Below are 21,700 nucleotides of genomic sequence, written 5' to 3'. Positions count from 1 at the left end.
TAGTTTTTGTTAACTGTTTAGAGTAACGATTACACCCATGGGGCGCAAAACAAACGAAACTGAGCGGGACATACCTGAATTTGTCCAATAGAAACTCTCGTTTTGGGACCATGACTAGGGTTTGGACTAATGATTACACCCCTAGTATAGTGTTATACAGTAAAATAGCCCCACTGTGGATCCTGCCCTCTACTGTCAACTAACAAATAATGCAAGTTTCCCACAACGCTGCCGCATCATCATGTCCGGAAGTGAGACAATATTGACAATATGGCCACTGGTCGCAGAAGGGGGAAGTTTTGGATTTGACAGCCCATTCTCCTCGATCGCAAATAAACCCATTACCATCGTCAAGAATCGACGTATATGAATGAAGGGACTCGGGAATCCACGGGATGTTGTCATTGAGCTGAGGATACATTCACAGCGTGAAAATCGTCATGTCGTTTTTCAGAAGGAAAGGTAAGGAAGTGTGATAGCCGGCTAGCGCGAGCCAAAGGGCGTAAAGAGGCTCGCGGGAGAGGTTGAGGAATGCGCGATGGCTAGTAATGACAGATGAGAATGCGCTTGACAGGTCTGTGTCAAGTCCACGCCGACAAAATATCCGCTGGATAATATAGCAAATACCAATTTGTTTCTGTAGTTATGTGTTTCAAATCTGAAGAGCTAAAACTGGCAGCCACACGACCTAGCTAATGCAGCTTTCCTTCTCAATAGTTTTTGCTACTGCTAACGTTAAGTAGCTAACGTTAGCTAGCTGATGCTGTGGTGCTAATACTCAGCTAGCTACTAGTATGCCTGACCATGATCGATAGCAATTAATTATTGGGAGAATGTAGATTATGTTGGTTATTACCTATATACTAATTAACCTAAAAGCCATACATTTGGTGATTTCCTAATAATTGCACGGTAATGTTTCTTTAGTTTAGGTCACTGGCTGTCTTCCATGCCAGTCAACTATGCCATGGTGGTTGGATGATAGCCTCCCATGCAAGTAACGTTATAAGTAGGTTTAGGGCTAGGCATTCTTCATTGGCATGTTGGAAATTCTGGTGGCGTTTAGTTTAATGGCTCTTGGTTAGTTGTCACCAACCGGTCGATCTCCAAGACATTCCTAGTCGATCATCAAACATGTATGTAAAAAAACAACGATACAAATCAAGCCTTCGCATTCTTATTTTTATTCGTTTCGCGCTGTTGAGTGTAGGTGCACTTGATTCAGCTGCCCTAGCGCCGGCAAGTCAAAGTGTTCCTTTTTTTTAACCGTTTCATGTGTCTGGAGGTAGAACTCCGCCTACCCGGCAGGCCTTGAGGAGCAAATTAAGTGCAACTGTATTTCCACCGCTGGCCAATCAGATAGCTCAGATCACGGTGTCTGCACAGTTTCTTCGCACACTAGGACTGTAAAAAGAAACCTCAAACGCACACCAAAGTTGATAATGTGAGATTTAAAAACTTTTAAAACCAACGAATACAGCAAAGAACTGCAGTTTTTATGATTAAATTCATGTTTAAGTTGTTATGCAGCACTGTCTATAAGCCATACAATGCGCATGTTATGATAATCTATCTTTGTTATTATTTGCGCTTTTATCTTTTTTAATATCGAGGAATAATGCACTTTCTCTGATCATAGGAGTAAGGAGATCATAGAACCTCTGCTCCCTCCCTCCCCTCAGACTGACCATAAGATGCAGGCTGTCAGTCCAGTAAAAAAAATAGAAAATTCAGCTGTGCCTCACAAGTAATAAAATAAATAGTATTTTACCAGTGATCATATACCAAAAATGTTGAAATACAACTTCAAAATGGTTTGAGAAGAACAACATTGGCTGGGAAATTCAAGCATAGCCAATATGCAGTGATAATGTATTAGGCCAATAGCCTACTGCACAAACCTCATTGTTACATAACTGTTTTTGATTGGTTAGTGTTGCATAGGCTTGTGCTTTTAAGTCATGATTTTTCAATCTGAGCGGTAGATCTCGTCTTGCATTTTGACATTTTGATTCAGAAAGGGATTTTGACTCAGAAAATGATTTTGACTCAGAAAAGGTTGCTGACCACTGCTCCAGGCTATCTCAGTATTTACCTTGGAATTGTGGTCCGAAGACATAAAAGCAAAAATGATTGCATGTAAATCACTAGCCCAAACTATAGACCTCCATTCCTGGGGCTAGTAAAACACACACACACACACACAACACACATTTGTCTTGACAGCTACTGTAAAGTATTTGGCCAACAGTGCAAACCATGGATAATATGAAATGATGGTGATAACAATCAGTCATATGCAGAGACCTATTTATATACAGATTGAAATGATAAAGCTCTTTGAGGTGGGTAGACATAACCATGAGCTAACCATCTGATGCCTCTAAATGAAAAAGAGCCTTCCATCTTTCCCCCACTTCTCTACTGAACACTGAAAGCGCCTCAGGAAAACTATGTCATGCGCAAAAGGTTCACTTTCACCACACAATTGTAACCAGGCATATTCTGTTACTTTATGTAATGGAGGAGGACTGAAATGTGTAGAAAAACAGGACTTTGGTTCCAGACTGTTCTTTATGGTGATGATGAGGGTTCTTTGCAGTAACAACATGACAATGAAGTGACATCGAGCTGATAGACCAAGGCCACTCTAGTCAATAAACACACCTTGTAAGATAGCAGCCATGCTTCAATGTGAAGAATAACTCTGTTCTATTCCAATTAGGAGCCTCACACAAGTAGTTTGATCCTCTCTCCTTGTCTTATCTGTGCATGACAGTGAGGGAAATAGTTATAATTATTTGTTTGCTTAACAGTCAAGGTTATCCCACTGTCACAGGCATATCTGTTTCCCGACCAGGCCTAGGCCATTATGTAACTGTATAGTTAAAGGTACTTCGGGATTTTGACTGAGGCCCTTTATCTATTTCCACAGAGTCAGACAAACTTGTGGATACCATGTTTAGGTCTCTGCCCGGTATGAAGGAAGTTAAAGTTAATTTGGCAAGCCAATGCTAACTAGCATTAGCACAATGACTGGAGGTCTATGGGTATCTGCTACAATGACTGGAGGTCTATGGGTATCTGCTAGTTAGCATCTTCCTTCAAACAGCACGCAGAGACATAAAAATGACATCTACGAGTTCAGGACCGTGTTGCCAAAATCCCAAATGATCCCTTTAAGTTTTCAGTGACACTGCATCATCATCATCCATATGGCTTTACCCTACAATGAAACTCAGGCACAGTATTCCGGTCACTGATCTCACCCTGCATTGTGAATCAAATGTTAGAGCCTGCTCTAATTACAATGCTATGTAATTCCTTTTTGACCCATAGCAAAAGGCAAGGAACCCGAGCAACCAGTTGATGCAAAAGTCAATAGAGGTGGGTACCGAACTACTACTTCTTTGAAATGATGAATTATAATACTGTGCTGCTGCCATCTGATGTTTCATTTTTTAGCAGCCCTGAAAATAGAGAGGAAATAAGGTCCTTGTGTGAAGTTCTTTGAAAGCAGTCAAGTGTCTCTTTAGTTGAAGTGTTATGTTCACTCATTTTTTTGAAGGTAGCGGTATTTCCCTCTGAGCTTTCTCTTTTTGTAGGTGTTTATATTTGTCTTTGTAAATGTACTGAGAGAGAATGTATTGATTTAGGTAATAACACACATATATCAGCTACTAGGCCCAATTTATGTCCAAAGTTCAGACTTTAAATGATTGGGTTTAAGAGTTTTTAGAGAGATGCCAGTGAAGTATTTTATATTCTTAGACAGGCTCAAAGGGCGAAGTTAACATTTACACAGAGCACACTGTCTCGCAATCCCCACACCCCAGCGTTAAAGAAGAAAAGTGTCCCAGCACCCACTGAGCTCTAACTGGGCACAGTTATGTACTAGATCACTACACCATTCAGTTAAAGAAGAAAAGTGTCCCAGCACCCACTGAGCTCTAACCGGGCATAGTTATGTACTAGATCACTACACCATTCAGTTAAAGAAGAAAAGTGTCCCAGCACCCACTGAGCTCTAACTGGGCACAGTTATGTACTAGATCACTACACCATTCAGTTAAAGAAGAAAAGTGTCCCAGCACCCACTGAGCTCTAACTGGGCACAGTTATGTACTAGATCACTACACCATTCAGTTAAAGAAGAAAAGTGTCCCAGCACCCACTGAGCTCTAACTGGGCACAGTTATATACTAGATCACTACACCATTCAGTTAAAGAAGAAAAGTGTCCCAGCACCCACTGAGCTCTAACTGGCCACATTTATGTACTAGATCACTACACCATTCAGTTAAAGAGGAAAAGTGTCCCAGCACCCACTGAGCTCTAACTGGGCATAGTTATGTACTAGATCACTACACCATTCAGTTAAAGAAGTAGGCCTTTTTCAGAACCCATAACCTCGTACATATAACATACTTTGTTGGTGTTTTGGGTTTCTCTCTAGAATGCTAAGCCTACATTCTGTATTGATCAAAGGATATAAGATACCTATGTTTCCACCCTCCTCCTCCCCTGTAACCCCAGCCCTGGTAGCTCCAGCAAGCCCCCACTCCCCCTCCCATAGCCTCCGTAACCACCATGCCATCCTGGAGGTGGCGGGGCCCAGCCACGTGGCCATCAACGCCATCTCTGCAAACATGGACTCCTTTGCCCACGGACGCACGGCCATCCTCAAGAAACAGCCCAGCCACATGGAGGCTGCACACTTTGGGGATCTGGGTATGTGCCTCCAGTATTCTTCTGATTTGTCTCATAGTTTTCAGGAAACGTATTCACAAGCGTTTCAGAGAAGAAGTGCTGATCTAGGATTAAGTGACCACTCTTATTTATTATAATTTAAAAGGCTATACTCTCTAGGGCACTGCACCGTAGTGCTAGCTGTGCCACCAGAGACTCCGGGTTCGAGCTCAGGCTCTGTCGCAGCCAGCTGCGAACGGGAGGTCCATGGGGTGACGCACAATTGGCCTAGCGTCGTCCGGGTTAGGGAGGGTTTGGCCGGTAGGGATATACTTGTCTCATCGCGCACTAGTGACTCCCGTGGCGGGCCGGGCGCAGTGCGCGCTAACCAGGTCGCCAGGTGCACTGTGTTTCCTCTGACACATTGGTGCAGCTGGCTTCCGGATTGGATGCGCGCTGTGTTAAGAAGCAGTGGGGCTTGGTTTGGTTGTGTTTCGGAGGACGCATGGCTTTCGACCTTTGTCTCTCCCGAGCCCGTACGGGAGTTGTAGCGATGAGACAAGATAGTAACTACTAACAATTGGATACCACGAAATTGGGGAGAAAAGGGGGTACATTTTTAATTAAAATAAATAAAAGGCTAAACTCATCCTAGATCTAGAATTTTTTATTTTTTATTTAGAGTGATTTTAATGGATGATCTTTCTCTTTTCTCTTTTTTTCCTTCTGACTGGACCGTGTGTGCCAATGCTTCAGCGAGTTGATACAATGTGATAATAGTAGGTGGTGGATATGGTGCTGGTGGAATTGGTTTAAATACCAACGGGCCTGGCCTTTCCACAAGCGATTGGTTCAAGGCTAATCCTGCAACGCACTCCTGCATGAGTTAGCCTTTTGACCAACCAGCACACTACCAGCAAATATTTTTAGTATGACTCATAACTAGGGCCCAGAGTTTTTCCTGAGGGACCTGATCAGGAAAACTCCTTATATCTCATGCATCATACTGCAGGTATTTTTCTGCTGCCGTTGTAATCATTGGGTTGGCCGCCTAAGCATTTTTCCAAACAGTGTAAATAATACATTGTAAAAACCCTAAGTGTAAACTTAAACAACTAAGACCAAATTTTAAGTATGTAGAAAATGTAATGGACCTATATATTTTTTTAAATAATATAATCTTTAAGAACTAACAATAACCAAAATAAAAGCTAGACAGTCAGGGATAACTTATCAAATGAATACTACTAAATTCATTGTTTTGTGTATTTTTTTATTTTATTTTAGAGCAAAATAAGCCATGGGAAATGCATAGAATTGCAGGAAACTATTTAAAACTGAAAAATAAATGATCCACTACACATTTTTAAAATTAGTGCAATGACTGGAAGTCTATTCTAGCAAATACCCATAGATTTCCAGTCATTGTGCTAATGCTAGTTACCATTGGCTCGCAAAACTACATCTAACTTTCTTCATACTGGACACAGAGACCTACAAATGGTATCCACTAGTTCATCTGAATTTTGGGAAGTAGATGAAGGGCCTCATTGCCAAAATCTCAAAGTATTGTTTAAAAATGCTAATATTTCTCAACACCGCCAAGATGGGGGCCTCAAATATTTTTTCTAAAATGTATCCACCCTGACGGACTGACCGTGCTCATTGCCATGTCCTCTGCCATGCCCACCACCTAAGCCCCTTTTTTATCCAGAAAAAAACCTGTACTGAAGTTTTCTGGGTTAATTAAATGGCGACCTGTACATAGTACTTGAATCAATCAACTAACCTAACAAAACATACATGTACATATTACCTCAATCGATCACCCCAACTACCTCGTATCCCAGTAAACTGACTCGTTACCGGTACTTCTTGTATATAGCCTTTGTATAGCCTCATCATTGTTATTTTGTGTTATTATATTGTGTTACTATTTTATTTTTATCCATTTGTCAAATTTTCTTAACTTTTAACTGCATTGTTGGGAAAGGGCTTGTAAGTAAGCATTTCATGGTAAAGTTACTACAACACTTGTTGTATTCAGCGCATGTGACAAATACTTTATTTGATTATGATACATAAGAACTCCCTAAATCTTATTTTCTCTGATGTAGGCTATTTAAATTAACCATTTCATAAATAGGTAGATATCAGGCACTAGATTTATAGTGCCACAGCAGCCAGCTACACCAGTAATGTTTATGATAGTGCTGGGACAGGTCTTTACTTACCGGTGTTGGGGGGTGCCTTGAAATGCAGTAGGGTAGCGTGACTATACTGTGCTACAGTGACTAGACCCCAGACAGTGCTCTGAGGGTGTGAACTCTTGTACAGGAGCGAGAGAGAGAGAGAAAGGGAGGGGTGGAGGGAGAGAGGAGTGAAGGGGTGGGAAAGGGGGCTGAGCTGCCGGTTATCAGTCATACGTGGCAGCCTGCCCACTCTCTGGAGCTGATACTAGGAGCACACAACACTCATCACAAAACACCAGATCACTGTTTAGTGCTTCTACTCTAGTCCATTATGTAATGGAGGCCTCCAGCCAGGCTTCAGTCATACATTCACATGGCCTCCCTGATCATATGACCTGGGAACTGTGCCATAGTTGAATAGGTTTTAGATATGTTTTTTTAATTTTATTATGGATGATCGTGTGTGGTTTCATTCAGTATGCTGTGGTCCGCTGTGTCTGTTTAGACTGGATTAGACTTTGTAAGAATGGATTATGTAGAAAGGGCTTTATAAAGACGTTTGATTGATGTTTTGATTGGTTCATTGTGTGTTTCAGAACGGTCCAGTGTGATCATACTGTACAGTGGTTTTATTCAGTATTATGGTGTCTTTTCAGGGCACTCTAGTGTGAACTACCTGGCCTCTGAGACGCGTTCACGCCTGTCTAAGACAGTGGACCAGATCCTGCGGGACAATGTGGCCATGCCCTACTACATCCAGTTCCAGGAGGCCCGTGGGTCCGACCACTTGGTCCGCTTTTGGCTGGAGGCAGAGAGCTTCCGCTCAACCAGCTGGTGCCGGGTCCGGGCCAACAGTCTCAACTCCATCAAACACAGCTCCCTTGCCGAGCCTGCCTCCACCCCTGTCTCCCCCGACCCCTCCTCCCCCCCAGACATGGACCTACCCTCCGTCCCCAGGCCCCCCTCATCTCACCCCTTTACCCCCAGCCCCCAGGAGATAAACAGTAACAGTAGTGAATGCCCCACTGCGCAGCTCGTCCACAGGGATTCCTTTAGCTCCTTAGTGGACCAGAGGCCAGGCACCCCCAGCAGGGAAGATACCCCCCAGGCAGAATTCCAGGACAGGGACCCCCTTCAAGCTGCAGTCCACCCACGCCCTCAAGGAGCTCTCAGACAAGCTCATGAAGAGTATGTTTGACTGGTCTTCATAAATAAATATGTAAATCAAAATCTGTTCTTAATTTACCTGTACAAATAATGATTAAGTAAGTAGCCTGGAGTCTGTCTGAGCCGGCTGGTGGTGAATGTTACAGAGAGACGCTATGGCTGTTCTCACAATCCTTTTTTATGAGTTGGGCTATAATTTGTGTTTTTATTCATGTTTGTGTTGGGCCATAATGTCTGTACCATAATTTCTCTATATTCCTACCTTACTGTTATGACTGCATAACACTCTGACTAGGTAAGGGTAGTGTATTAGCTATATTTGTTCTAATCTCCACCATGTGAAACAACTGGCTGTGAGAATAAGTTTCATTTATTTTAATTGCACGTTGAAGGTAACAATATCTGAGTTGTACACATTTTGACACCTGTGACAGACTGTTAACCATTTTCACCTTTGTGTTGTAGGTATAGAGAGCGATGCAGTGAACATCTTCACCAAGTACATCTCTCCAGACGCTGCTAGGCCCATCCCCATCACAGAACAGATTAGAAACGACATAGTCGGTAAGAAATTAGTACCGCCACCTGTTTGCCATTAGTATTGACTTTGACTGTAAGACAGTGCAGTCTGTGTGTGTGTGTACTGTATGAGTATTTTATCAGAACTGTATGAGTACTGTATGCATTCCTATGAAGGTTAGACCTAGTTAAAGATCAAATCTGCCCTAATCCTCTCTCGTCTGTGAAGTACATTTAACAAAGTTTCAGGATAACTATTTTGTGGAGGAATTGATAATCCGTTGTGTGATTGTGACTGTTTTAGTCCCTTTCTCCACTTTGCCAGGTAAAATCTGTGGCGAGGATGGAATGGTGGACCCAAACTGCTTTGTCATTGCACAGTCAGTCGTCTTCTCCATCATGGAGCAACAGTACGTTTTAGATTCTCCAGTCTTCATGTTCTAGTATCCATTGAAAGATTGACAATTTCTCATATGAGTTCATGTTGAATGCCAGTGTTTTTCTGTATGGTTGATGATTTGTCTCGTATGATTAAAGTGTAACCAATGTTCTCTTATACACCTATCCACTCGTATAACCACTCGTATATCCACTCTTATATCGTAAATGTGATCACATATCATTTATATTTCCCAGGCACTTTAGTGAATTCTTGCGCAGCCATCATTTCTGTAAGTACCAGATGGAAGTGTTGACCAGTGGCTCAGTGTTTCTGGCAGACATCTTGTTCTGTGAGTCGGCCCTATTCTACTTCTCTGAGGTGAGCACAACAACTGGACCCCACAATTGATGTTGTTTAAACACAAGCACAGTATGTTATCAAATTCATTCATATTAATTGCTGTTTTATTCATTGGTGTTATTGCTGTTAGTGCTACTGGTGTTTCTAATCTATTTGTTTCTATTCTTCTCTATTCTATTTGACATTAGTGTCATATGGTAGGTGTTAATAGGAGAGTCATTGGTAATGAAGCTAACATGGTGTCTGTCTGTGTGTCTCCCCAGTACATGGAGAAGGAGGACGCTGTGAATATCCTGCAGTTCTGGCTGGCAGCAGATAACTTCCAGGACCAGCTGGCTGCAATGGCGGGCCAATACGACGGCCAGGAGGCCCAGAATGACGCCATGATCCTCTATGACAAGTAAGCCATCCGTTTCTTTATATATAAACTGTGGCCAGTTTATTAGGTTATACCACCCCGTTCATGAAAATGGTTTGCTCCTACAGACAGTGAGTCACGTGGCAATGGCTTGCTATATAAAGAAGGCAGACAGGCATCGATGCATTCAGTTACTGTTCGATTGAACATTAGAATTGGCAAAACTAAGCGACTTTGAGTGTGGTATGGTTGTCGGTGCCAGGCGTGCCGGATTCAGTATCTCAGAAACGTCCGTCCTCCTGGGCTTTTCACGCACGACACTGTCTAGGGTTTACTGAGAATGGTGTGATAAGCAAAAACATCCAGTCAGTGGCAGTGTTGTGGGTGAAAACAACTCGTTGATGAGAGAGGTCGAAGAAGAATGGCAAGAATCTTGCAAGCTAACAGGCGGGCCACAAACAGACCAATTACGGCACAGTACAACGGTGTGCAGAACGGAATCTCAGAACGCACAACTCCCTGTCACGGATGGGCTATTGCAGCAGACGATCACATCGTGTTCCACTTCTATCAGCTAAAAACAAGAAGAAGCGGCTTCAGTGGTCACGCAATCACCAACACTTAACAATTGAGAAAAACATTCCCTAGTCTGATGAGTCAGTCAGAATTTGGCAGAAGCAGCATGAGTCCATGGCCCCATCCTGCCTGGTGTCAATGGTACAGGCTGGTGGCGGGGGTGTAATGGTGTGAGGAATGTTTTCCTGGCACATGTTAGGTCCCTTGAGACCAATTGAGCAATGATTGAACACCACAGTGTATCTGAACATTGCTGCTGACCAAACCCATTGGAGCAGTGGTCTCCAAGGCATTCCTAGTCAATCACCAAACATTTTGGTTAAAAAAAAAATAATAAAGCCTTGTGTTCCTATTTTTATATATTTTGCACTTTTGTTGGTAGGTGCATTTGATTTAGTAGCCCTATCGCCAGGAAGGCAAAGTGTTCCCATTTTGAATCATTTCATGTGTCTGAAGGTAGAACTCTGCCTACCCAGCAGGCTCAGAGAGCAAATCAAGTGCAACTATAGGACTATCACTGGCCATTGAGAGGTCAGATCACTGTGACTGCAAAGTTTCCTCGAGCCGTAGACTGTAAAAAGAAGCCTCGAACGCATAGCAAATGTCATACTGTGAGATTTAGTTTAAAACCATGACTAGAGAGACTCAACGAATACAGCAAAGAGCTGCTGTTTTTATGAGTAACACTTATAAGCCATAAAATGTGTGTTTTCCCTACTTCCATTCACGCTGCAAACAGCACTGCAACAGCTGCAATGAATGAATATAGCAACGTTTTCCGATAAGCTAACATTGTTATTATTAGCGGCTTGTCTTTTCGAATATCAAAGAATATTTAACTTTCTCTGATCATAGGAGTAACAACATGAATTGGTGCATAAGGCAGAAATAATGCAGTGCGACTTAAGTTTTGCCATCAGCTGGAAGACTGTCCCCTTTTCTCAGCGGAGAAAGTCCTGTAAAAAATAAAAAGATTGAGCTTACTCAGCTGTGGATCTATTACCAGTGTGATCATATACCTAAAATGTTAAAATATAATTTCAAAATGGTCTGAGAAGAACAACATTGGGCAGGGCAATTGAAGCAGAGCCAAAATACAGTGATAATTTATTGGGCCTATAGCCTACTGCACAAACCTTATTGCTACAGAACTGTTTTTAATTGGTTAATGTTGCATGGGTTTATATATTTTTTAAGTCCTGTTTGGAAAAAAAAATCTGAGTAGTAAATCTTGGCTTGCATTTTGACTCAAAGTGATCTTGACTCAAAAGGTTGGTGACCACTGCAATAGAGCATCTTTGGGATGAGATGGAACGGGGCTGTTCACAACATGAATGTACTGCCTTCCAATCTGCAGCAACTGCATGATGCCATTGCGTCAGCATGGACAAACATCCCTGTGGAACATTTCCGACACCTTGTAGAATCCATTCCCCAGAGAATTCGGGCTGTTTTGGAGGAAAAGTGGGTCCGAGCCGGTACTAGATGGGTGTACCTAATAAACTAGCCACTGAGTGTATTTGCTTAATATCTTTGGTTTCACACCACCATTGTCTTTACACTGTATTTGTCTTTACACTGTATTTGTCTTTACACTGTATTTGTCTTTACTATATATTTGCCTTTACTATATATTTGCCATCACTATATTGTTGCCTAAACACCACAGCATTACTCAGTCTGGCTTGTTTATTAGGACACCAGTTTAATAGTGGTGGGATCTGTTCCCTCCCCAGGTATTTCTCACTCCAAGCCACCAAACCGCTGGGTTTCGATGACTCTGTGCGGATGGAGATAGAGTCTAATATATGCCGGGAAGGAGGGCCTCTACCAGACTGCTTCACCACTCCTCTCAGACAGGCCTGGACCACCATGGAAAAGGTGAGGGGTTGAAAGTCACACAGTAACATTTGACTTAAAAACAAAAATGAATTGTCATTTAGCAGACACTCATATTCAGAGTGACTTACAGGAGCAATTAGAGGTAAGTGCCTTGCTCAAGGGCACAGACAGATGTTTCACCTAGTTGGCTCGGGGATTCAAACCAGCGACCTTCCGGTTACTGGCCCAACTCTCTTAACCTGGGTCAAATACATTTGTTGATACGGGACACACAGGGGTCACTCTGCAAACTCTCAACTGTAAAATCACTAGGAAATTAGATTAAAAAACAACATTATTAGATTGAACCATAAGGTTGAGATTACCAGGGGTTATGGGGTTATTGGCCTTTGGGGTTATTGAAGGTAGTGGTACCAGAGCAATAAATATACAGTTGAAGTCGGAAGTTTACATAGACCTTAGCCAAATACATTTAAACTCAGATTTTCACAATTCCTGACATTTAATCCTAGTAAAAATTCTGTCTTAGGCCAGTTAGGATCACCACTTTATTTTAAGAATGTGAAATGTCACAATAATAGTAGAGAGAATGATTTATTTCAGCTTTTATTTCTTTTATCACATTCCCAGTGGGTCAGAAGTTTACATGCACTCAATTAGTATTTGTTAGCATTGCCTTTAAATTGTTTAACTTGGGTCAAACGTTTTGTGTAGCCTTCCACAAGCTTCCCACAATGAGTTGGGTGAATTTTGGCCCATTCCTCCTGACAGAGCTGGTGTAAGTGCGTCAGGTTTGTATGCCTTGACTTTGTTGTCTTTAAGCCATTTTGCCACAACTTTGGAAGCATGCTTGGGGTCATTGTCCATTTGGAAGAACCATTTGTGACCAAGCTTGAACTTCCTGATGATGTCTTGAGATGTTGCTTAAATATATCCACACCATTTTCCTTTCTCATGATACAATCTATTTTGTGAAGTACACCAGTCCCTCCTGCAACAAAGCACCCACACGACATGATGCTGCCACCCCCGTGCTTCACGGTTGGGATGGTGTTTTTCGGCTTGCAAGCCTCCCCCAATTGTCATTATAGCCAAACAGTTCAATTTTCGTTTCATCAGACCAGAGGACATTTCTACAAAAAGTACGATCTTTGTCCCCATGTGCAGTTGCAAACCGTAGTCTGGCTTTTTTATGGCAGTTTTGGAGCAGTGGCTTCTTCCTTGCTGAGCGGCCTTTCAGGTTATGATGATATAGGACTTGTTTTACTGTGGATATAGATACTTTTGTACCTGTGTCCTCCAGCATCTTCACAAGGTCCTTTGCTGCTGTTCTGGGATTGATTTCACTTTTCGCACCAAAGTTTGTTCATCTCTAGGAAACAGAACGCGTCTCCTTCCTGAGCGGTATGACGGCTGCGTGGTCCTATGGTGTTTATACTTGCGTACTATTGTTTGAACAGATGAACGTGGTACCTTCAGGCATTTGGAAATTGCTCCCAAGGATAACCAGACTTGTCGAGGTCTATTTTTTTCTGAGGTCTTGGCTGATTTCTTTTGATTTTCCCATGATGTCAAGCAAAGAGGCACTGAGTTTGAAGGTAGGCCTTGAAATACATCCACAGGTCCACCTCCGATTGACATAATTTGAGTCAATCAGAAGCTTCTAAAGGCATGACGTCATTTTCTGGAATTTTCCAAGCTGTTTTAAAGGCACAGTCAACTTAGTGTATGGTAACTTCTGACCCACTGGAATTGTGAAACAGTGAATTATAAGTGAAATCATCTGTCTGTAAACAATTGTTGGAAAAATGACTTGTGTCTTGCACAAAGTAGATGTTCTAACCAACTTGCCAAAACTATAGTCAACAAGAAATTTGTGGAGGGGTTGAAAAACGAGTTTTAATGACTCCAAACTACGTGTATGTAAACTTCCGACTTCAACTGTACAAAGATTTGGCTTTGAGTTACTATGTTGTTGCCAAAGGCTAGGGATGATGCTGAAACACTTTGCCATTCTCTGAAGAAAATGGAAGACCTTTATGACTGAAAGGCATGTCCCTCTTGCATTTTCAAGTTCAACTTTGCTAATTTGAAGTTCATGTAATTTTTCTTCCCTCAGGTCTACATGCCAGGCTTCCTGTCGAGTAACCTTTACTACAAGTATCTGAGTGACCTTATCAACTCTGTCCGAGCGGATGAGTTTGTCCTGGCCAGCGCTCCCGGTCAAGGCGTGGCCCCAGATGGTGACCGCAGCACCAATGCTACCGAGGGTTCTCAAACCCAGGTAGATAACCCCACACTTGACCTGCTCACACCCTGACATTTTCCTAATTTCATGAGACATTTTGAAAAGTTTGTCTAGGTGCACTCGAATGAATGAATGTTCAACAGCAGTAGCACTCGTACCTTTGTCTGTTAGTCATTTTCCCTCCTGAACCGTTTAGGAGATAATGAACTTTGAGTAAATAGCTTCGTACGTGGAATATTATTCCCTCTAGTTCTTCTCTAACTGTGCAAAGTATTATATTTCTTCTCATTACAGCAAGCTACCAAAAAGGTGGCAGCAGTGAAAATCCTGAAAAATTTTGACGAGGCGATAACGGTGGACATAGCCAGTTTGGATCCAGAGTCCCTGTACCAGCGCCCCTACGCTGGGTAAATCTGCATAACCTCCTCTGGCCTTCTCAGATATACATTTTCAGCATTCTCTAAGTACTGTCGTCTGTAAACAACATTTATTATTTCAACTATTTGATCTGGTGTTTTTTCCCCCATATGTTTCTCTACTGGATGATATTTTAGAAAATAGTCAAATAATGGTGCTAAATTTCCCCCATTTCTACCCCTGAACTAGCCTGATTTTACTAATGTAATATTCCCAAAAGGGTTCTTTTGATGCAAGCTAAGTAAGCCAGTGTAATGGCCACTGATGTGTGACCTAAACCACTCTAAATACAAACATGTTATGAATTAATATATGATGTTAAAAAGCATATTTTCAAAGACTCCACCATGCGGTCCTCAGTGTGACCGCAGATTTGTAGGTTATCCCCATTTACCTTATAGCAGTCTAATAGGCCAAACACACAGGCTGATATAGTGCAGCCCCAGCAGTGTCCTAGTTGCAGTAAGAGATTAGCCTGGTCCCAGATCTGTTTGTGCTGGGACCAAATGACAACGACGATAGGAGTTGGCTGTACAGCACAAACTAATGTGGGACCAGTCTAGTAACAGGGTGCTGTCTCCATAGATATCTGGTATCTATGACATCATTGGCTATGTCCCCTCTCTATTCAGAAGAATGACGTTTGGGAAAGTGAACGAGCTGGGCCAGTTCATCAGGGAGGCCGAACCAGAGCCTGATGTGAAGAAATCCAAAGGTAATTTACACTGACAATCTATACCTTTCTTTCTCTACTTCTCTTTTCTCTTATTTTCTCTCTTTTCCCTCTCTCTTCTCTCTCCTTTTTTTCTCTCTCTACTGTTCATTGTTGCCTGTATAATTTGTGTCATGTCTCTCAAGCATGCATGGTGTGGGTATTGTCTTCTATTCTAATCCTAACCGCAAACAGAAAGTAGGTTTAAATATGTGGGGCACCCCAAATACAACGCAAGGCGCTTTTAGTTCTTATAAAAGACTATACAGTATAACATGAATATAATATTTAGGACTTCTTAGAAGAGAATGTTCTCTGAGAACAGAAGAAATCCATATAAAAGTCCTGGACTAAACCTGTATATGTTGAATGCATTTTCGTAGTAGATTTCATGGCTCTAATCATAAACCAACTTTTCCAGCCCTCAGTTTCTTCCAAATGCATCGATCGCATTCCAAGAGAATTCTGTGCTGTGATAAATGTACCTCGTATGCCTAGTATCTTTCAGAGCAGTGGTTCCCAAACTTTTATAGTCCCGTACCCCTTCAAACATTCAACCTCCAGCTGCGTACCCCCTCTAGCACCAGGGTCAGCGCACTCTCAAATGTTTGTTTTTTTGCAATCGTAAGCCTGCCACACACACACACACACACACACACTATACGATACATTTCTTAAACATAAGAATGAGTGGAGCGTCCTGAGTGGCGCAGTGATCTAAGGCATTGCATCGCAGTGCTAGCTGTGCCACTAGAGTTTCTGGGTTTGAGTCCAGGCTCTGTCGCAGCCGGCCGCGACCGGGAGACCCATGGGGCGGCGCACAATTTTCCCAGAATCATATTGGTTAGGGGAGGGTTTGGCCGGCAGGGATGTCCTTGTCCCATCACGGTCTAGCGGCTCTTGTGGCGGGCCGGGCCCAGTGCACGCTGACACGGTTGCCAGGTGTACGGTGTTTCCTCCGACACATTGGTGCGGCTGGCTTCCGGGTTAAGTGGGCATTGTGTCAAGAAGCAGTGCGGCTTGGTTGGGTTGTGTTTCGGAGGACGCACGGCTCTCGACCTTTGCCTCTCTTGAGTCTGTACGGTAGTTGCAGTGATGGCACAAGACTGTAACTACTAATTGGATACCACGAAATTGGGGAGAAAAAGGGGTAATTTTAAAAAATTATAATAATAACAAGAATGAGTGTGAGTTTTTGTCCCAACCTGGCTCGTGGGAAGTGACAAAGAGCTCTTATAGGACCAGGGAACAAATAATAATATAATAATAATCAATCATTTAGCCCTTTTATTTAGCCATCTTACATATAAAACTGTATTTGTTCATTGAAAATTGTGAATAACTCACCACAGGTTGAGAAGGGTGTGCTTGAAAGGATGCACATAACTCTGCAATGTTGGGTTGTATTGGAGAGAGTCTCAGTCAAATCATTTTCCATCATTTTCATGCTAGTGAGGGCTGATAATCCACTCTCACATAGGCACCAATTTTGCAAGTTCTCCCACTTGAAAATTACAGGCCTCTCTCATCTTTTTAAGTGGGAGATCTTGCACAATTGGTGGCTGACTAAATACTTTTTTGCCCCACTGTATGTGGATGCATAGGGCATCAGTGTCTTAACAGTGTGATTTGCCAAGGCAGGATACTCTGAGCGCAGCCCAATCCAGAAATCTGGCAGTGGCTTCCGATTTTAAATAAGATTTTCACAGAACCGCTTGTTGCAATTTTGATGAGGCTCTCTTGTTCAAGTGGACTGGAGGCAGGGAATGAAAGGGATAACGAATCCAGTTGTTAGTGTCATCCGTTTTAGGCAAAGTACCTGCGTAATTGTGCACCCAACCCACTCAGGTGCTTCGCTATGTCACATTTTACATTGTCCATAAGCCTGAGTTAATTTGTACACACAAAAATTATACAATGATGGAAAGACCTGTGTGTTGTCCTTGTTAATGCAGACAGAGAAGAGCTCCAACTTCTTAATCATAGCCTCAGTTTTGTCCTGCACATTGAATGTAGTTGAGGAGAGTCCCTGTAATCCTAGATTCAGATTATTCAGGTGAGGAAAAAACATCACCCAGATAGGCCAGTCGTGTGAGAAATCATGCACGTGGTCAGACAAGTGAAAATGATGGTCAGTAAAGAACTTTAAGCTCGTCTCCCAATAATAAAAAAAATGAAAAACGTGTTAATACTTTGCCCCTTTGATAATCAAGTCATTTCTGTATGTTGTAAAAGCTGTACATGGTGGCTGCCCATATCATTGCATAGTGCAGAAAATACATGTGTGTATTTCAAACTGTCAGGCATTCCCTTGGCAGCTTGAGCCTCTCGGTGGATGCTGCAGTGTACCCAAGTGGCGTCGGGGACAACTGCATTCCACTATGTCTCCCTGTCATGGCTTTTGCGCCATCAGTACAGATACCAACACATCTTGACCACCAAAGCCCATTTGATGTCACAAAGCTGTCCCGAACTTTAAACATTTAATTTCCGGTTGTCCTGGTTTCCAGTGGTTTGCAGAAGAGGATGTCTTCCTTAATTGACCCCCCCCATAAAGGTAACGGACATATACCAGGAGCTGTGCCAGGCCTGCCACGTCTGTTGACTCATCCAGCTGTAATGCATAGAATTTACTGGCTTGTATGCAAAGCAGTAATTGTTTCAAAACATCTCCTGCCATGTCACCGATTTGTCGTGAAACAGTGTTGTTTGATGAAGGCGTTTTCTGTATAGTTGTTTTGGGCCTTTACCCCCAGCATTGCCCCAGCCATATCTGCGGCAGCAGGAAGAATTAAGTCAGTATGGGGCTAGCCTGTCCTAGCCAATCGGAAGCTCACCATATAAGATGCTTCTAGCCCCTTCTTATTAATGATATCTGTTGCTTTTATACATGTCTTACGACTCTAAAGTCGTCTTAATTCTCGCTCCAAACACTTGTGGCTTATTTTTCATATTGGCATGTTTTGTTTCTAAATGTCTGCACAAGAGTGAAGGATTCATCAAGTTGTGAGATAGTACTTTTGCACATATAACACACTGTGGCTGAGGAAAGGCACTACTCCCAATCTAAGTGAACCCCAAGTCAATGTAGATCTCATCATATTTGCGCCTCTTCGATGGTCCAATGTCCCTGTTTGTTGTTCGGTGCTTTCCTGGGTAAGGGGGCAGTAGCGCTTCAGCTGCAACAGATTTTCGAGCAAACGGAATGAGCAGCAGCTACGTTTGGCTACATACTGGAATACCCACGAGAGAGTAACGGTTAATGTGATTGGATATTAATTATTTGACTAGGCTACCTGTATTTGACATTGTGTTGTTGTTTCGTTAAACACTAGATGGTTTAATTTTATTTTTGGCAGTGAAACGAGGCTACTCGGGTGAGAAAAAAATCTCACCCAAATGTATAGCCTCGTTGGAAAATATAAATGGACTGTTTGATAATGTTATTATTAACTTTTTATGTGAATCACATTTTTATTTGCTGTACCCCCAATGGCATTGCTTACCCCAGTTTGGGAATACCTGTTTCAGAGGAACAATAGATGAAAGGCTTGTCCTCTGAATATTTACATCTTCTTCACTCACTGTTCTCTCTTTCCTCACAGGTTCCATGCTTTCTCTAGCCATGAAGAAACTTGTTCAAGGCAACTCAGATGAGGTGTGTACACCAACAGAACAAGCTCCTCTTGTGTTCAATCTGTTTGAACTAATGAATAATAGGAATGATGAACATATTAAATTGTAACTTGTCTATGTGTGTTTAGGCCCAGGAGGAAATGGCCTGGAAGATCGCTAAGATGATCGTCAATGACGTAGTACACCAGGCGCACCACAACAGTCCTGACAAATCCACCAAAGTATGTCAAATTGTTCCGGATATCTGTATGCCCCAAGCTAATGCATTTGTCTAATACAGTAGTCAACTATATCAAATAAAATGACTTCAGTCATGACAAGTTTACTGTTGTATGATGATTGTCCATGTTTCATTGTCCATCTCTCTCCCTAGTTATGACCCTCCAGTGGAGAACCAAAAGATTGTCACTCCCTTCATCCTATAGAGACAGACCGTGACAGACAGATGTCACCTGGTCCAGTGATGAACTGCACACTGGATTCACCTTATGGTGAAACACATCAATGAAGGTAGAAGAACAAAAGCATTCCATCATCTCCTGCATCAACTTGTACTGGTTTGTGTGTGAATATATGTGCGTGAGCGAAAGACTTGAAGTATATCGTCGTAACACTATGAAGGTATCTCTGAACAAATGAAGTGGGAAAAGAAAAGAAAAGCCAACAAGGCGGTTGCACAAAGAGCACCCGACTTCCTTCCTTCCAGAACAAAAAGGAGGGATGACAAACAAGGACGCAAAATGGTGCTGAACGGGAGCTGTCAGAAAGAGCAGCACTTCAGAAAGCAATGGTGCTGCCGTGGTTACTTCTGTTACCATGCCATCTAAGAGGGAGCCTGCAGGGGCCTGAAGCATCCTTCACTTATCAATCACTAAGAAGACTAGGTTGTGCTCGCCATCTTCTCTCCGTAACCCAACCACCACTACAGCCTTTGCCCATTCCTCATTCTTTGTTTTTAGATTAAATCCATTTGAAAGTGGTCAGACCAATGCCCCCCAAAAATTCCATCTGGAAGTAGGGGCTTTGTGCAGTTTTATTTTGCGGCAGATGCGTATCCTGCTTATATTCCTTGGCAGTCCTGGTGTATTTTGTCAGTGGGGTGGGTTACTATGATGAGATGGTGAGTCAGAGTTTTCCTTTCCTACCCTCCTGACTGTGCCCAAATGTACTTTCTAGAGCAGGTCAGACAAGTTACAGTCAAACTGGAATGGACCTTCTTGATTTCCTGGTCTTGCCATCTACCTGTAGCTCTGGCGACCCCTGGCACCTTGTCCATATCATTAGAGAGCATAGGCTAATGAATAGATACGTGGTATTATGGCCTGAAGAAGATGTGCTACAGTTGCAATGAAAGAAGAACTCCAGGCTACTCCATGTATTGTTATAAATATGTACATTTCTGGTTTACCCGCATATATTAATGTTAGTTATTTTTTATGGTGATTGTTTTTTGTATGTACTGTCGAAGCAATGTTTAAGCAAATCTCATTGAAAGGTACTCAGTGAATGTAATGTTAATATTATTATGACTTTGCTTGAACCTCATTGAGATGTGTGGAAAAGAACCAGAAAATACTATTTTGGTACTATGTACCGCTAATATTGTTTCTCTGACCTATGTGTTCTTAATCTATAATATATTTAAATTGTGTTTGATTTAAATATATATATATATATTATTGAAATGTTTGCCTTGTGTTTGTCTATTTTGTTTTTTTATACAGAAGGGACAGAAATGCTACCAATGATGGAAAATGACAGACTTCTTTCTCTTTGCACTGATTATGTATGAAATCTTGTCTGCTGCCAAACAGGGATGGATTTGGATCTATTTCAGTCGTCATTAGCTTGTTGGCTGGTCATAGTTTGTGGCCATCACGTTGTTAATTGCACTTGGGTATTTAACCTCTAGTATTGCCAGATGGTAATGCAACCTGTAATTCAGCAAATGAATGCTCATCCCAGTGCAGTTTCAAGTGTGTGGTTAGCTTTTGCATAAACTCTATTGGTGTTGTTGCTGCAGTTTTGCTCATCCAATTAGTTTTATCCTCATTTTATGTTGTACAGTATGATATACATTATTGTAAGTATTTTATGGCATTCATGTAATAAAACTTTTCTGCCTGTATAGTAGCTAAAGTAGGCAACGTTATCAAATAGCAAAATCTGATTTTTCTTGTTGCAATGCCATTTAACCAGTGGGGGGCAATGTGGACTGTATTGAAACATACATGAGAGATAAATGTCTAACTACAAATGATTAGCAATAAGTATATAATATTCAGTGATTTGGATGTTCGTTTAAATGACAAAAATAGTGTTTTGTCCAATAGTAATAATTAGGACTAGGTTATTTCACTGTAAATATTAGTTCATCTTGTTTCCCACAGACAATTGTAGTAAAACATGGGCACTTTAGCAAATGTTTAGACAAATGGGCAATCTTTGTGGTTTAGTATCACTTTGCTCTAAACATGTATTTACCTACCGTAAGTAACATGAGGACACAAGTGAAGGTGTTCAACATTTCTCTTGATGGGGATACGCCCACTTGAGTATTCCCTGCGCGCAATGACGCGCGCGCCAACGTGGACACCTTTGT

General features: G+C 42.0%; 1 protein-coding gene across 1 annotated transcript; it reads left to right on the top strand.

The window, feature by feature from the left end:
• The first annotated feature begins 239 nt into the window (after nucleotides 1–239).
• LOC115135914 (A-kinase anchor protein 10, mitochondrial-like) lies at nucleotides 240–21,231 on the top strand. The gene is given in 16 exon segments (XM_029671116.2): nucleotides 240–462; nucleotides 3,340–3,387; nucleotides 4,537–4,731; nucleotides 7,538–7,994; nucleotides 7,996–8,069; nucleotides 8,514–8,612; nucleotides 8,893–8,977; nucleotides 9,204–9,327; nucleotides 9,573–9,709; nucleotides 11,980–12,124; nucleotides 14,205–14,369; nucleotides 14,628–14,740; nucleotides 15,383–15,465; nucleotides 19,068–19,120; nucleotides 19,227–19,319; nucleotides 19,472–21,231. Coding segments are annotated over 16 exon segments (1,899 nt in total). The 5' UTR covers nucleotides 240–440; the 3' UTR covers nucleotides 19,478–21,231.
• The last annotated feature ends 469 nt before the right edge of the window (nucleotides 21,232–21,700 follow it).

The sequence above is a fragment of the Oncorhynchus nerka genome, linkage group LG10 (genome assembly GCF_034236695.1).
Source record: "Oncorhynchus nerka isolate Pitt River linkage group LG10, Oner_Uvic_2.0, whole genome shotgun sequence".
Taxonomy (NCBI): domain Eukaryota; kingdom Metazoa; phylum Chordata; class Actinopteri; order Salmoniformes; family Salmonidae; genus Oncorhynchus; species Oncorhynchus nerka.
The sequence above is the reverse complement of the archived record's forward strand: the minus strand, read 5'-3'. Positions and strand labels throughout refer to the sequence as shown.